Here is a 16597-nt window from a genome sequence, read left to right on the forward strand (position 1 = left end):
TTAGCATTGTTAACAGGAACAAAGAATCGACACAATGTGCCGGAAACAACACAAGTGTCAATTCCTATTCATAATAATCCATTTAAACGAAAAAACAGTCGGAAGAGTTTCGTCTTTCGAGTGAATTAAAAAGGTCTCTCAGTGATAATAACGCTTCGTAACTTCATATGGACAAAAAAAGTTAAAAACAAAAACGAACGTGAATTAAAAGTTCGAATTACTCATATAGCGAATGAAAGTAACACAATAGTCGGTGTCAAGTGTTTTTTTTATTTTTTTATTCAATAATCCTTACGTATGATCGTCAGGGTCCAATGACTGGTACTCGCCGACTAAGACCACAAGTGAGAGCATGCGAATTGTTCTCACAGTCGTTTATTATTATCGCTAAAAAGTGAATGGAGACCTCGAGAATGAAACGAAAGCTATGTAATATCATGTTAAATTATAACAAATGTGTATTAGATGAATTATAATTATTACTATTATTGCTATATTTTAATAACCGTGTTATCAAGTATTGGAATTTTTTTTTTTTGGTTTTTTTTATATATAAAATTTCTCAAAAATATCTAAAGTTATGTAAATGTTTTAGTATTTTATTTTATACTTTACTTTGAATTTTATTTTTTAGTGTTTTTATTTCTCAGAAGTAATACTTAAAATATTCACACACTTGAAATAATAATAGCTTAATTCGTGTTTAAATTTTTTGTATTTCCCGCAACCGATAAGCCAAAAATTATATATACATGTATATTTTAAATAAAAAATATATAAAATAAAATGAAACATGCTCGTATACTCTGTTTTTGGATCGTTTAGCATCCGAATCATTATTATGAATAGAGAAGAGATAAGAAGATATATAGAAAAAAACTGGTTCTTCTTGTTCTTTATTCACATGTACCCTGTCCACCTGGGCATAACAATCCCACAGGCATGTATGAAAAATTTCTCACATCACATCTCAAATCTTTTCCCATAAACCACTAAAATATTGTCGTTTTATGTCTATCATTAAACGCTAAAAACTTAAGGAACTTTATTTTTATTTATGCAAATAAACCATTAGAGACAATTAAATTTATTTATTAAATCTAAATACATCACTCATGGGTTGTAAATGTAAATTAAATAAATCATTGTCTGAATTTAACTGATAACAACTTATCATAGAATTTTGACAAAAGTTTCCAAGTCATTAAACACGATACTTTTGATCTACCGCTTGTGCGTTTATTTTTATTATGATATTTTTTTTGGCTTTACTTTGTTCTTTATTATGTTTTATGTAAATATTTGAGTCGAGTTTAATTTTCACACACTCAAAATAAACAGGGAATTTCCGACTTGTTAATTTACAACAAAGAAATTTTAAGATACAAATTGGTTAAAATTATTTAATAACTCAAGTATTCGTTTTTGCTTTTAAATTTGATTTTCCTCGAGTAATTGAAAATTCAATTTATGCACTCTATGGTTTGGTCTTCATTAGAGAAATTTATAATTTCTCGCCACCTAGCGGAGAATGATATAACTGATTGATCAAATCACTTAATTCTTCGCTAGCCGGCGAAAAAATTATAAATTTCTCTAATGAAGTACAAACCATATAGGGCATAAATTCAATATTAAATTACTCGAACGTATGAAACAATTGATGCTATATATTGCTTCATAATTTACTTCCAAATCATTATTTCTTTTCCGATTTGAAAATTCAAAATAATGTTCAACATGACAGAAATATTCAAGATTATAAATAAAGTCTACATTACACATATGATCGACAATCAAGAAATGTCCATCATTAGAGACATGTTCAACAAAATGAATGAAATTTTAAATTTGCATCAGCAAAAGTTCACTTCTGACGGTGTTCTTTTAGTCATTATAATAGCTGTTTTTACCGTATTTCTTACCTGGGGCCTTAGAGTTATGAATAGGGCTCTCAATTACGAATAAAAATAAATATGTTTTTCACTCTCTTTGAATATTTACAAAATAATAAATTTATAAATTTGCTACAATATGATTTTATAAAATAATAAATAAAATTTTAATAATTCAAGATAATGATGACAAAAAAAAAAAAATCTAACATTTTCCCATTTACTATTTTCACCGATATAAATTTGAAAATTTTCTAAAAGTGTTATTAAACAATGAATCGTCTTATTAAAATTTATAGCCTGAATATAATTTCAAAATTTAGTATTAAACCATGATAAACCACAATAAATGTAATGCTCTACTTATATTATATGGAAAAAATTTATAATAATCATCAATTCAGTAAGTATCAAAATATGTTCAAATATAGTGTATATTTTTGATAATTTACTTAAATTAATAGTTACAGTTCCGAGTTTATAATTAGTTCAATAACATAAATAATCATTACTAATGAGAAATTCAATGAGCACTTTTGTCGGTTCTATATACAGTCGGACCTCGTTATAAAACTATCATTCTGTCTTTTTTGTAAGCCAGATATCGCAATAGTTTGAGAGAGAAACTAATAGTCTTATAACGAGGTCCTACTGTATTTTCATAAAATTTTGTCTTTAATGTCTTTTTTTTGTTATCCTCAATAAGTTTTCAATAATTATCAGTTTACTGGAGTTTTAACAATAAAATCCAAAAGTATTTGATAAATTTTGTCCAGAAATAATTTCATGGGGAAATTTATGGTTGTTTATATAATTATTGATTTTGTATATAAGCGAAATTCACTGAACTACGGGCAACTGCATAACAAAAAGAAAAATCATCAAAAACCAAAATTTTTTGATAACTTGGTTATTGAAACTATTTTTCCCTCAAATAAAATATCCCCTAACTTTGAAAAGAGCTCTTGGGTTATATACTAGTCAAGATCCATCCGTTCTGCATTTGGAAAAATCGATATTCGACCCCCCCAACTGTACCCTGTAGATAGGTGAGTATGTGCGTTGTATTATTACCAAATTACTTTCAGTCAGACCACCGAAGGGCATACAATTGTACTCTGTATATTATAAAAAACGCTAGGAATTTACAAAAAATAGTCTTCTAGTAAACATTACAAACAAATATGAAATTATTAGCTCGGTTGCCTAAATTTGAACCACGTAGGGAAAATATCGCAGATAAATTCGAAATGGAAATCACGGACAAAAGAAATTTTCGTCATTTGTTCTGTATCAAATTTTCTCTACTCACCGGTAAGTTAATAACAGTATTCATCACGACTATATGTAAGAAAAACTTATCGATAAATATTATCGTAAATTTATCGTAGCCAAAAATAAATTTTGATTATCATATGATTTGCTTTGATTCTATACCAAAAATTATATTCGTTAGAAAAGAACTTTATATAAATAAAATATTCAATGTTAAAAGAAAAAAAAAAATTATTTTACTAGTTGGTACATTCAAGTCAATAATTTGATATTAAATAACCAATTGTTGACTAATATTTGACAAAAACTCTAAGCAGCCTAATTTTTACTACCTACAAAACAATAATTGTAAATAAAAAAAAAAAATAGAAGAAATTCGATTCTCAGAATTACTGAAAAGAAACATTAAATATAACATCAAAAATCATTGTTTGTAAAGTTGTTTCAAGCTATTAAAATAAAGACATTACAACTCATGAAATTTTCCAGATAAAGCAATGTGCGTATGAGTACATTTTTTTTTTGTTTTTTTTAGTGGCTGGTTTGATACTAACAATGACAATAGTTCAGATATTTCTCCTTATGTTTTACTTTGAAGCTTATTTCAATTATGTTGTAACGATAGGTATTTTCGCAATCTTTTTAACAAGGATTGTACCGTATGCTTTATTTCCATATAACAAAGACTCAAAATACCCATGTACAATTTTCTATGCATTTGGGTAAGTTTTTTGAAAATTTTCCTACCGATAAATACATTCTAAGTTATTTCTATATTTTTAATAAATTTTGGTTCCAGTATTGCTCAACTGATAATGGTCGGTATGGTGATTTTATTATTGAACAAACTGAACTCATTTTGGAGAGTAGCTCAATTGATAGGTAATAATCAAAGTAAAATTTTCACGTCAGTATTTATCTGGTTTAACTTTATCTTACAATACACATTGTTAATTATGGTGAACGAAAGAATCTATCTTCCCACTAGGAATGATTACAAATTAAAAAAAAAAAGTTGGGAAATCCAAAAGTGCAAACCTCAATCGCTCATTTCATTTTCAATCCTCTTTGGGTTAATGGTTTTAAGCATAAGATCAGTTTTTTTTCATCTATAAAAAATTTTAATTCAACTTTGAAATTATTAATTTTTTGTTTTGTTTTTATTTCTTATTTTTAGTTTGACTTCTTTTCAATTACCATATATCTCCGAAAGGAAATCTTAACATATCAAAACACATGATTCTGTTCAATTTATTGTATTATAGATCAGTGAATAAAATTATAAATATCTCGATGTAATAATAATAAATTTATGATTTACGTATTTTGCTACGCAAAAAGAGAAAAATTTTTGTTCATTATTTCTAATTTTTTTTTATTTGACAATTATATAAATATTCCAAATACACTAAATTTCTTTTTTAATTTCATGGATTATATTTTAATGACCCATTTGATATGGACTAGGCCATGTTTTGGGCGCAAGTTCGGACTTGTTGCTTTTTACACATATATTTTAACATATTGCCGTGTAAATTGTGTACATATTGATGCTGTTCCGAGCACAGCCAATCACGTTTCGAATAGTTTGGCTTTACATATTTTTCTTGTCTCCCATATTATCGGGATATGGAGGGAGGACTCAAATTCAACATATACTATTTTGAAAAATCCATATACTATGGGCAGCCTGTATTCTATAAATAGACTCCAGATGTTTTTTTATATTGATTTTATGGAGGGTGGAGTTAGACCTCTATCCCCATAATTTATAAAGTGATGCAAAATTAGTATTAGTCGAAACACTGAGGGAGTCAGAATTACAGAAGTTTTGAGACAACATTTCGGTATTTTTCGTAAACCACTGTTACAATATGTGAAAGTTTATTATTTACAAAAAATATCCTTAATTATGAAGATTCGAGCCCTTTTGGACTGTTTTCATGATGGAGATTTGTCGGAACGTTATGAAAAAGAAAATTTTAAAATGAGTTTCATAATTCAGTTTCTTACTTTTGTCATGCGTAAGTATATAAAAATATTATTCTTTACTCTTTAATAATCAAAATTAATTCAAACGATTTCAGACAATTTAAGGTTAATTGTCCTTTATTTTTAAATTAAAATTGTGATAATATAGCTTACGAAGCTTTTTTATTCTAAAGTCTAATCTTCTAAAGCAAAAGAAAGTATTTTAAACCCATTGATTTTATGTTTTACTTTTCCATCGTTTAGGTTATGGAAAGGAGGGGGGGGGGCTATGCTATTACACTGAACTCAAATTAGGGTGGAAAATTTTTTCTTTGTTGAGTGAACATATTTTATGGTAGGATCGGAGATATTTTACAATAATTAAAATAACGAACAATTATCTATGTATGTATAAATATAACAAATATTTTTTTTCCTTTAACAGCTGGGATACTCACGTTTCTTACATTAATAATATATGCTAAAATTCAAGGGCTTTCAGAGGAAATCCTTTATGACTTACGGGTTTTTATACCTACTGTCACAATCATTTCTGCAGTAGCAATGATATTTATGATGTTAGTTCATAGTCTAAAGTCGGAAAATTCAGACGAAACTCTATTGACATTCAAGTAAGTTAATTTGCGAAATTTTTTGATGATGGAGAGTATCTGGTAAAAGTTTTGTTATTAATTTTTTTTTTTTTGCAGAAATATGTTTCTACTTATTACTGAAATTGGATTAATATTTATTATAAATAATGGTGTCAAGTCTCTAACTGAAGATACATCTGCCCGCAATGAAGAAAGACAACGAGTTGTAGTGAAGTTGACAATATTCACGTATTTATCATATACTCTGGCCGTCTCAGTGGTTTCGAAGGCCTGTTATTGCCGCAATATACAAAGTACAAGTGATTTGGGTTCTGAGAATGGTATCAAAAATCAAGAAATTTGGAATCCTAATGAAGAAAAATGATTTAAAATAATTTGAACCAACTAATATATAGATATACACCTAGCATGAAGTAAATAATTTTTCTTAATAAGGGAATGTAGAATCGAATTGTTTACTTATATAAAACAATAAAACAATACAATCTCAAAAACTAATAATTGGTAGCTATTGTCACTCAATAAATTTTTTTTTAATTATTCACTGTGTATTTATTTGACTACCATCAAAATTATGCATTAGTAAAATTGTTACTAAAACAATAAATTATTAATTTATCTGTAATGAATCAATATCAAAAATTAATTCCAACAGAAAAAAACGCTGCTATAAAAAGAAATATATCTATTTGAAAAGTATCTCACACGTATAAGTGCATCTATAATGCTAACAATCAAATTACAAATAAATGAAAATTGTAGATAAAAATAATTTATTAATTTAATTCCAATGACACCGCTAGATGGCTTGCAATGAAGATATTTTTTCATCTTTAGAAAGTAATATAAATTGAATAAATTTGATTAAAATTATGTAATGATATCCGACAATTTTCTTTCATTAAATAATTCTATTGGATCCTACAATCTCTAAAATGGACTTATGTATTTGCTCATACCATTGGGATGCAATCAAGCCGTACGTTATGATTTTCGCTTTTTTTTATCTGGTGTACATTATAATTCGTGAATGTTTTCCTGCTCGTACATATCCTCAGACTGTAGAGAGTTCTGAGGAAGAATCCTCATATGACGAGTATCAAAATGATGGTTAGTACCTTAAACTAAGTTCTGGTCAGTCAAAGTACCAGAACTATAAAACTGACATTTTAAATTGGAAAAAAAAAAATAAATAAATAAATAAAATGAAAAAAAAATATATATATATATATATGAATAAGTAAATCTGACAGTCCGGTCATAGAATCATATAAGTAATTGATGAAAATAATAATAATTTCCGTATACATATATTTTTCTAATTGACTAATTGTAACCAAAATAATGAATTTTCTGGCAATTTATCGCTTTTAAGACAAATAATTAATACTGAAGGTTTTACTCTTTATTAAAGAAATATAAATTGTGCATTTAAAATAATTTATGATTGTTGTTTCATTATTTATCATACTTTGATACTCAAAAATTGACATTTTTAGTAAAAAAAAATTTTTGAATTTACATACATTTTCTGTTTCTTTTCAGTTTTTTTTATTATTCAAGTTCAAAATTCTCGTGCTATAGAAAAAAATTTTTTTTTATTTGATCATTGTATTGGTTTAGCTCCGATGTCATCGCTAGATGGCGCACAATGAAATACTTTTCATACGTAGAAAGTAATATAAACTTAATAAATTTAATGAAAAAATTGACTTCAGTACCCTCAAATCCTCGGACATTATTTCGTTCTCTCTGATATTATTTTAACAATAGCCAATATGATTGTCGTTGAGGAAGAATGTAAATATTTCTTTTTTTGTGCGAGAAATTTAGTCATGCTTATTATCGTTGCACTATATCTTGCCGTTTTTTTTTACATTGGGTATTATACATATCTGGCGCATGTCGAATTAAAACGCCTTAAAAACGAACAGAGACTATGGATCAAGTAATTCTCAGTGTTGTTCTGGTAAATTTATCAAATTGAAATTTCGTTAAATATGATGATCAAAAAATAATAATAATAATAATAATGGTAATTGAATATCGAAGTGTTTTTAATTAAATTGCAATTTTAAATTTAAATGAAAATAAAAATGAAAAGAAATTATTAAATTGTTTGTAATAACAATTTTTATTATTATGAAATCACCGGAAGTTGTAATTCAAATGTTTCACATTAAATGAAATAAATTTTAGTTACATATTTTTCGAATAATAATAATCATGAGAACTAACTCATAACTCTCGAGGTTTTATTACTAAATGATTCAAAAAAAAAAAAAAATCTTTCTTCAATGAAATAAAACTCTCGCTTTCTCATCATTATTCACTTAGACTTTTGTATCAAAATGATTCAAGAAAAAAAATAAAATATAAAATGATTAAATTGTTTTTTATTGTGGTAAAAAAATGATTACCTTGATCTAAAGAAATTTTTTAAACTGATGAGCGTAACCTTTACAATACCATATAATGTAGTCTAATGAAATATTATAGCTGTTGCATAAGTTTAAATTAAGTACCGCGTCCGTGTTATTAAATTATTATTATGTCCGCTCGTCTCCAAAACTGCCGATTGTATAGTTTTTATTTTTTTTTAAGTAAATATATCTTGTAGATGGTATGGATAAGTCTGAGGAGACAAGCCGAAAATAAATAAAAAAATTTTAATGACCATCAAATTATAATTCAACTCAAACTATTCACACTTTTATTGACAATTAAATTATATTAATTATTTTAGTTTAAATTAATTTTCATGTAAATCAACTATTAACTCATTTTTATTATTTTCTCTATCTCTTTTTATATTTCTTACGCATTATCATTATCATTATTATTATTACTAAGTTAGTCCAATGATACATCGTATTAAATATATCATTTATATGAAAGCAATTTCTGACATTTAATTCATCATTTATTATTTATATTTTGTTAATTTATTATCGACAATGAATTTCTCTTTTTTCTTTTTAATCAATTATTTAATTTATTTGTCAAATTAAATTGATAAATTAAAATCCTTTAATTGAGGAAATTAATTAAATTAGAAGCTTACTGTCAATAAATAAAATTCAATTTAAAAAAAATTGTTTTGACGGAAATAGACTTGACTTTATTTAAAAAAATGATTTAATATTTTAAAATGATTAAAATAACCTTTTAAATTTTTTTTATTACATAAACGATCAATTTTATTGGACATATTGATCATTTTATTGGCCTTTAGATCTCTATTTTTATTGAATATATTTTTTTTTTATATCAATTATGAAAAAATATAAAAGATTCACTTTCAATCATAAAAAGATGAATACCGTGACCTCTATTGTGGTAGGTTAGTATAAATGATTTCAGCAAACCCGGCTTAGAGCTACACTTTCTTCATCCTTGTCTAACTAACACTTGGAAACGTGTTTGTGTTGCGAAATGATTTTTTATAGCTAACATCTCTCGCGTTAGTGAATGCGGGTGTAGCAAAAAAAAACCCATTACGTAATTGCTTACCGATATACATAACTAACATTTATCGTGTTGGCTGAACGAAGTATAATGAAATGAATAAAAATATATAAATATCGAGCGAGTCTGAAGCCAATCTCAATTTATCTTGTCTGACTTATTGAGTGCCGTGAATAACAAGTGCGCTTCCAGCTTCCTAGATCTTATTTTGCCCATACTTTATTTATACACACGATACTGAACCAAATCGAGTGAATCGAATCCTATCAATACTCTCTCATTTATTGGCTATTGTTATGTATAAATGTACACTATTCATTATTATTTATTCTTCATACTTGTCAATGTAATAAATTGAACAAAAAACTATAGAAACGTAATCATTGTTGCTATATATTTTATGTACGTATAAAAAATTTTGAATTTGATTAACAATCTGTTAGATTCGCTTTATAATAACCAGTGCTAATCAATCTATATTGATTTTATTCAAAGTTTTAATAATCATTGATGTATATAATTAAACAAAGATTTTTAAAATAACATATTCCTGAATTATAAACGCAAGTGTATTATTTTTTTTTTTTTTTGTTATCATAATTTCAAATTATTAAAATTTTATATTTTTTATTCTATTGAAACATCATCGTTATTATATTTTATTGTTGCAAAAAATGTTAAAGAACTGAGAAGAAGATAATTGTTAAAGTAAACAATTGCAAAAATTTTTATTATTGAAACATATTTTATTATATTATAAATTTACTTGTTTATTTTATTTACTCATTTTATAAATTGTTGAAAATTTTATTTTTTCATTTATTGCTGTTATGAATTTATATGTTTAAAATATTTAAAACTTTCAAAATTATTATAATTATTATTTTCATTACTTTATCAAAATTTCAACTATTGATTAAAGTAAATTATTAAAGAAAAATTTTTATTTAACCATATTTTGATACTTGGTGAATTAGTAAGCATTATAAATTTTTATTATACTTCTAAATTAATGTCAAAAATATTAGACAACTGAAACTATTTTATTTACCAGCTAAAGTGAATTATTCGACCTATTTTACGACAGCCCCAGTAAAGAGTTCCGACAAAAAAAGTTACTGTAAGACCGATCACGATCCATTCCCCAGTATTACCTGGGTTGCTTGGAACTTCTGGTTCTTCAGTAGTGTCACTCATGGTCGTTTCTGTATCAGTCGACAACATATCGAGTATAGAAACGCAAAACGTAAAAGCAATGATATAAATGAAAAAACTAGGAAACTATTATCTATTGTGTGGATTGCTTCACGCTTTCCAGTATTCTAAAATTCAATATATCCACTCTATGGTTCGCACTTCATGCGAGAAATTTATTATTTTTCGCCACCTAGCGGACACTCGGATACTAATTTTACAAGTTCGCTACAACTTATAGAATTTAATAAATTCTATTTCATACATTGATCAAATAACTGTAAACCCTTTATATATATCAAAATTTATTAATAGTCATAGTTCATAACGATTATATTGCCAGTCTAATTACAAAATTTTCTAAGTATTGTATAAATTGAAGAGTAACTTTTTCTTCTTGTTTCAATTATTGTCATTATAAATTTAAACTTTAGAAGTAATAAATATTTATCGAATCGAAAGAATTATTCTAATTTTTATTGCATAGACAGAAAGTTCCAATATTTAACCGATAATTACAGTAGGACCTCGTTATAAGACTATTAGTTTCTTTCTGAAGCTATCGCGATACCTGGTTTTTGTAAATTAATAATTGCAGCACAAAGTTGTTATATAAAAGTGTACATTTTCTGTGCAGATAATTTAGTTATTAAAAACAAAGTTTTATCAATTTACCAAAGCAATTAAAGTCATTCTAAAATTTCGTGTAATTATTACTTATTGATTTTACTGAATTCATTATAGGCTGAAATTTTAATTATTATTGAAGTCAACTATTTCCAAAATTTTATTATTAAAACATATTTTATTATATTATAAATTGTTAAAAATTATTTTTTTTTTCCATTTACTGCTGTTATTAATTCGAATCATCAAAGTTTTCAAATTTTAAAAATCATTTTAATTATTAGTTTTATTAAATTCATTAATTAAATTTCATTAATCACGCTTTTAATCATCGTCATCATCCTCCGGATCATTACGTCGAGACACCAATTTATCAAAACAGTATTTGAGAAAAAATATCCATTTCATTACTATCAGATATGTCCATAACCGCTTATCGCTCGTCGTTTTGTCGAGTTTTATCATAATTAGTTACCGAAAAGAAAAGATATCTAGTGGCAAGGTATATGGAACAATATGATGGTTTGTTCGTTCCATGCTGAGGGTTCTTCAAAATACAATATATGCACTCTATGGTTTGCACTTCGTTCGAGAAATTTATTATTTTTCGCCACCTACCGGAGACTCGGATACTCATTTCATCAGTTCACGTGAACTTATGGAATCTAATGAATTTTACTTTATAAATTGACAAAGTCACTTTAAACCTATATATATGTTGTGCGTTTTCAACTTATAAATTCATATAGAAATCTATTGCAGAAAATTAAGGTAAGGTGCCCAGTTTCTGACCTTCTTAGAGTGCCGGTTGGGGTTATACTATAATAATTAATATAAGCTTTAATTTGATGCGCGTAAAATAATTATTCAACTTGAATTAATAATTTTAATTGTTTTAAAAATTGACATTCAAAGACTTAGTTTCTGACCCTCAGAATTTTCAGCCTAGTTTTTGAACCTTAAACTACACAAACCGTGATTAGGTTTTGCGCCTGTTCTCATTATTTTTTATCGTAGCTCGTTGTCTTCTTTTTAAACTCTTGAATAAAAAAACAATGAAAAAACTAATTTTCTCATTATAAAAATATTATTCAACTAAATGAGTCATAACAATTTAAATACTATTGAAATTGACATTATTTTTTACTTTCTACTTAAAGAATGGCTACCTCAGCTGCTTATGGCTAAAATATTTGTTTTTATTCAGTTAATATTTTCTATGTTTTTTAAATTTCCATTAATTAGGCGCAGAATAAATTACAATAAATTAATAAAAAATTGATTTTCTGTTTAAAGTTATAGTTTTTTAAATAAGAAAAAAAAAGTTGAAAAGGTTAGAAACTGGACCAGAGTTAATAATTGGGTCTTTTACATTATTTAATTTTTTTTTATTTTTATGATTTTTAACTATAAAATTTGTATTATTACAAATTATTAATTAAAATTTCGGTTATTTTATAGTTGAAAATTTTATCAGTAGAAAAAAAATATTTTTTATTTGATTGTTATTATTATTTTATATTATTGGAATAATAAATTTTATTGCAGTAAATGACAAATTTTATAAAAACTTAGATTTTGTGAAAATGTAAAATGGACTGTTCGAGTTTGAATGAATTGTAATTAAAAGAAATATTTGTTTTTATTGATTTTTTTTTTTTTTTTTAACTTTAAATTTTTAAAGTTGAATTTTATTTTTTGGGGTTGTTTGTCATAATTGAAATTATGACAGTCTAGTCAATAGTCTTATCGACTTTATTATTGCTTGTCGAGACCAGACCCCCATTGATTATTAGATTTCGACTTCTTGTACAAATAGAGAGCCCATTGCAAGAAGCGCAAAACATAAATTGTAAGAAGAATTATTTTCATAAGTGAATAAAATCGAATTCGTTGAAAGAAGGCCATTTTTTAAAAATCAAACGAAATGTCAAGTACAATGGATAACAGAACAGTCGCTTTCCCGTGCCGATGAGTTACTTGAAATTCAATATATTTACTCAATTGCTCGTACTACATGTGAAATATTTATTATTTGCGGCCATCTAGCGGAGAATCCGATACTCAATTTAATATTTGTATTTAATATCATGAAAAATTTTCCCCAATTATATTTTTCTAAAATACTATGGTCCCTAACTTTGAAAAGGGCCCAGGTGTTATACTAGACAGCATCAATTCGTTCTGAATTTGGAAAAATCGATATCCGACGCCGTCCATCTGTGACTTAACAATAAACTAGTCACGTGAGGTCATAGAATAATGTTAGTATTATTCGAACTACCGAGAAGCGCATTATGATTCTTTCTACACAATAAAATAATTTATACAGCTGATAAGTTTTTCTGTTAATTGGTCGATAAATTTTGAATAAGTTCACGAGGACAATGAAGACTGAAAAACCAGTTGAATACAGTACAGATCAGCTGACTGAAATATTTTATAATTGGATTGGCTATAAAATTGCGATAATCTTCTCGATTCTCTTTTGCATAAGTAAGTTAACAACATCCATCACGATCATGCATTAAATAATCATGAATCATCATGTAACAATATTCCTTTTAGTTGACGTTGATATGAATTTTCGTAGAGAAAACAATAATAAGTGAGTATATATGGACAACTTTTCTTTTGTTTTATTAAAGGTTTAATGGGAGCTTGGATTGCCTATATGTCCCGGGGAATAACTGATTTCGAAAAATGTTATCATTTATGTGGTGTACTAATAGGTGTTTATATGTCTGTGTCTGTAAAGATGATATCAGTAGCTCTGAGTGTCATTGTAGAAAATAGAAAATATCGATACGAAAATTTCCCTGATTCTCTAGATATAATATTATCTCTCGAGATGATTCCATTTCTTTACAAGGCAATTATAGAAGACATCATATATCGATGCAAAAAGTACTCTCTTTTTAGGTAAGAGTCATTATAAATTTTTCTCACGACGACAATAATTTATATTGTAAGTTCGTTCTCTTAATAATCTTGTTGTTCCAGACAAAAAGAAATAACCATGATTGTAATGTCACTGTTAACTCTGGACACATGGCTCTGCATGACCGAAGAGAATTTTATAATGATATATGGACCCAAATGCACATTACAAAAGTTAATACTTACCACAGCAAAAAGTTTTTTTCTTGTAATGATTATAATTGAATTCCTAGTTCGGTTGAATCTTGCATCCGAACTGATCCAAGATATAAAAATGTCTTTAATGTTCACCATCATTCCTGATAATTCTTCGATGTGTTCGCAGCGTTCAGCTAAGAATTCAACTTCTCTGAATAAAGTCATAAAACTCGAATCTAAGGCTGTTTTAGTTTGATAAGGTTTTTTATATTTTGTATTTTTGTATCTCGACTAAGTAAGCCAATTTATTTAACACCAAATTATAGTACCCAGTGTATTTTATTCTCCGTGTATCATCACTTGGACAATACGATGCAGATATGATAATTTGAAATAACTCTTGTAAAATAATAAAACAACAAAATAAGAAAGTATGAAGAACTGATAATCAGTATTTATTATCTATACTATACCCAAACTCGTTTAATAACTTGGATATTGATCCAAAATATTTTCCCCTTAAATACCACGCCCTCCCTTCCTATTTGAAAGGCCTGTGGTTATTCTAGTCAAAATAAATTCCTCCTGTATTTTTAGAAGAGTCGATATCCGGCTCCCTATCTGCTTTGGGATAAACTAGTGACGCGAGTCATAATAGAAGATGTTTAGTGTTAATTCAACTGCCGAGAAGCGTACAACAGTTCTCTCTACAAAATAAAATAATTTACAAATTTAATAAGTATTTCTGTTAACTGATTTATATATTTTGACTAAGTTAACTGGGAGAATGGAGACTGAAGAACCAGTTGAAATAAACACAGATGAGCTTACTGAGAAGGTTTCCAAAAGAAGGAAATTTGAACCTCCTATACTCCATGCGAGTCTTACTCCTGCTTGTAAGTAAACATCAATCCCGCTCATGTATTAAAAGATCATTTGATTTACAAAATTACAAATATTTATGCCGCCAAAAATAAATGTTTGTAATTTAACTGTTTACTATCTTCAAATACCTGGAATTTTTTTTATTTCGAATATACTCTTATAAAAAAGAAGTTTTTTAAATTTAATTTTCGTGGGAAAACGAACAAATATGCATCGTCATTCAATATTTTTTCAAGTTGACGTTGATATGAAGTTTTTTAAAGAAAATCATAGTGAGTGTGTATACATATGAATATAAATAAATAATTTTTTTTGTTTTTACTAAAGGTGTTGTGGGAACATACAGATTGATAACTAGATATTGTGAATTAAATGATACCAAACCATTTCATAGCTTCGATGGAATACCTACAGGTGCGATTTTGTCTGTTTTCATAAAGACAATATTATATAATCCATATGACCGTATAAGAGGTTCGAAATATCATTTTATATATTTTGCTCGATTCGGGTAAGTGTATTTACGAATTTTTCTCTTGTCAAAAATAATGCAGGTATAAGTAAATTTTTTAAATATTTTTTTTTTGTTCTGGCATCAGAAAAATAAGCGTGACTGCAGTGTCATTAATCGCTCTGTTGATATTCTTCTGCACGACCGACGAGGACTTCACAGAAATATGTGGATGGGAATGTCCCGGACGACAGTTTATATATTGGACAGCATTTAGTTATGGTGCTGGATTTGTTTTAGTAGAAGTGCTGTGTTGGGTGGGTTATAAAATCGAAGTATTGTACTATTCAATGTTCTTGCATATTGCGAATTATTTGGAATCCCTGCAAGGTCAACCGGAGACTTCAACTTCTTCGATTATAATCAGAAAACTCACAAATGCACTTATTTTATATGATCGTTACTGTTTATATTATAGATCTTTGCGAAATAAGTTACTTAGAAAATTATTTCTATAAAAACTCAGTGTATTCCATTCACCAAGTACAATAAATATAATTTTAAACCTAGTGATTAATGATTTAAAATGTTGTGGTGCTAGGCAGTAGTAGCGGGAGTAGTTCGGCACTCGCCACTAGATCGCGCCCACCTTTTGTAGTGCCCCTAGTAAGAAACATTTCAGAGTTATTATATTCAAAATGTGAAGCATCTATGGGGCCTGCTGTAAATTAGTAGGGTGACGATAACCATTTTTTGATAGTAATATAGGTGTATCCTGTATTACACTGTGACATTAAGTATTTAATTTTCTAAAAAAAAATTATTTCTCTTATGTAAAAATGCATGAAAAATGGCGCAAATCACCAGACTACTACTTAAAGTTTATACTTTTAAACTTCCTAGCGTCGATTGCAATATCCTAACTAATAATTTTTTTTCTGTTCTTAATGTCTAATGAATTCTGTCTTTCTAATTAATCAAATCGCTGTAAAATTAAGAGAAATATTTTTATCACTCATCAATCATTGTAAAAAATATTTGATTCCGTGTGAAAATAAAAAACATGATAGATTGCCGTCTGTTAAACGAGACAGAGAATAGAACCAAGGGTAATAGGACGATCTGAGGTTTTCTTCTTG

General features: G+C 27.0%; 2 protein-coding genes across 4 annotated transcripts in view; one reads left to right on the plus strand and one right to left on the minus strand.

The window, feature by feature from the left end:
• Positions 1-16597, minus strand: part of LOC103569999 (venom metalloproteinase 3) — a 62819-nt gene that overhangs the window by 28301 nt on the left and 17921 nt on the right. The window lies entirely within an intron of this gene.
• On the plus strand, positions 14813-16050 carry LOC103570027 (uncharacterized). Its single transcript, XM_008547619.1, has 3 exons — positions 14813-15018; positions 15335-15518; positions 15607-16050. The coding sequence occupies exons 1-3, from the start codon at positions 14910-14912 to the stop codon at positions 15974-15976; spliced, it is 663 nt and encodes a 220-aa protein (XP_008545841.1). The 5' UTR covers positions 14813-14909; the 3' UTR covers positions 15977-16050.

This window comes from Microplitis demolitor, chromosome 1 (genome assembly GCF_026212275.2).
Source record: "Microplitis demolitor isolate Queensland-Clemson2020A chromosome 1, iyMicDemo2.1a, whole genome shotgun sequence".
NCBI lineage: Eukaryota > Metazoa > Arthropoda > Insecta > Hymenoptera > Braconidae > Microplitis > Microplitis demolitor.

Coding starts and splice junctions, on each gene's coding strand:
- LOC103570027 (XM_008547619.1), top strand. CDS start 14,910: ATGGAGACTGAAGAACCAGTTGAAATAAACACAGATGAGCTTACTGAG. Junction 15,019..15,334: donor TGCGAGTCTTACTCCTGCTT/GTAAGTAAACAT, acceptor TTTTTACTAAAG/GTGTTGTGGGAACATACAGA. Junction 15,519..15,606: donor ATATATTTTGCTCGATTCGG/GTAAGTGTATTT, acceptor TTCTGGCATCAG/AAAAATAAGCGTGACTGCAG.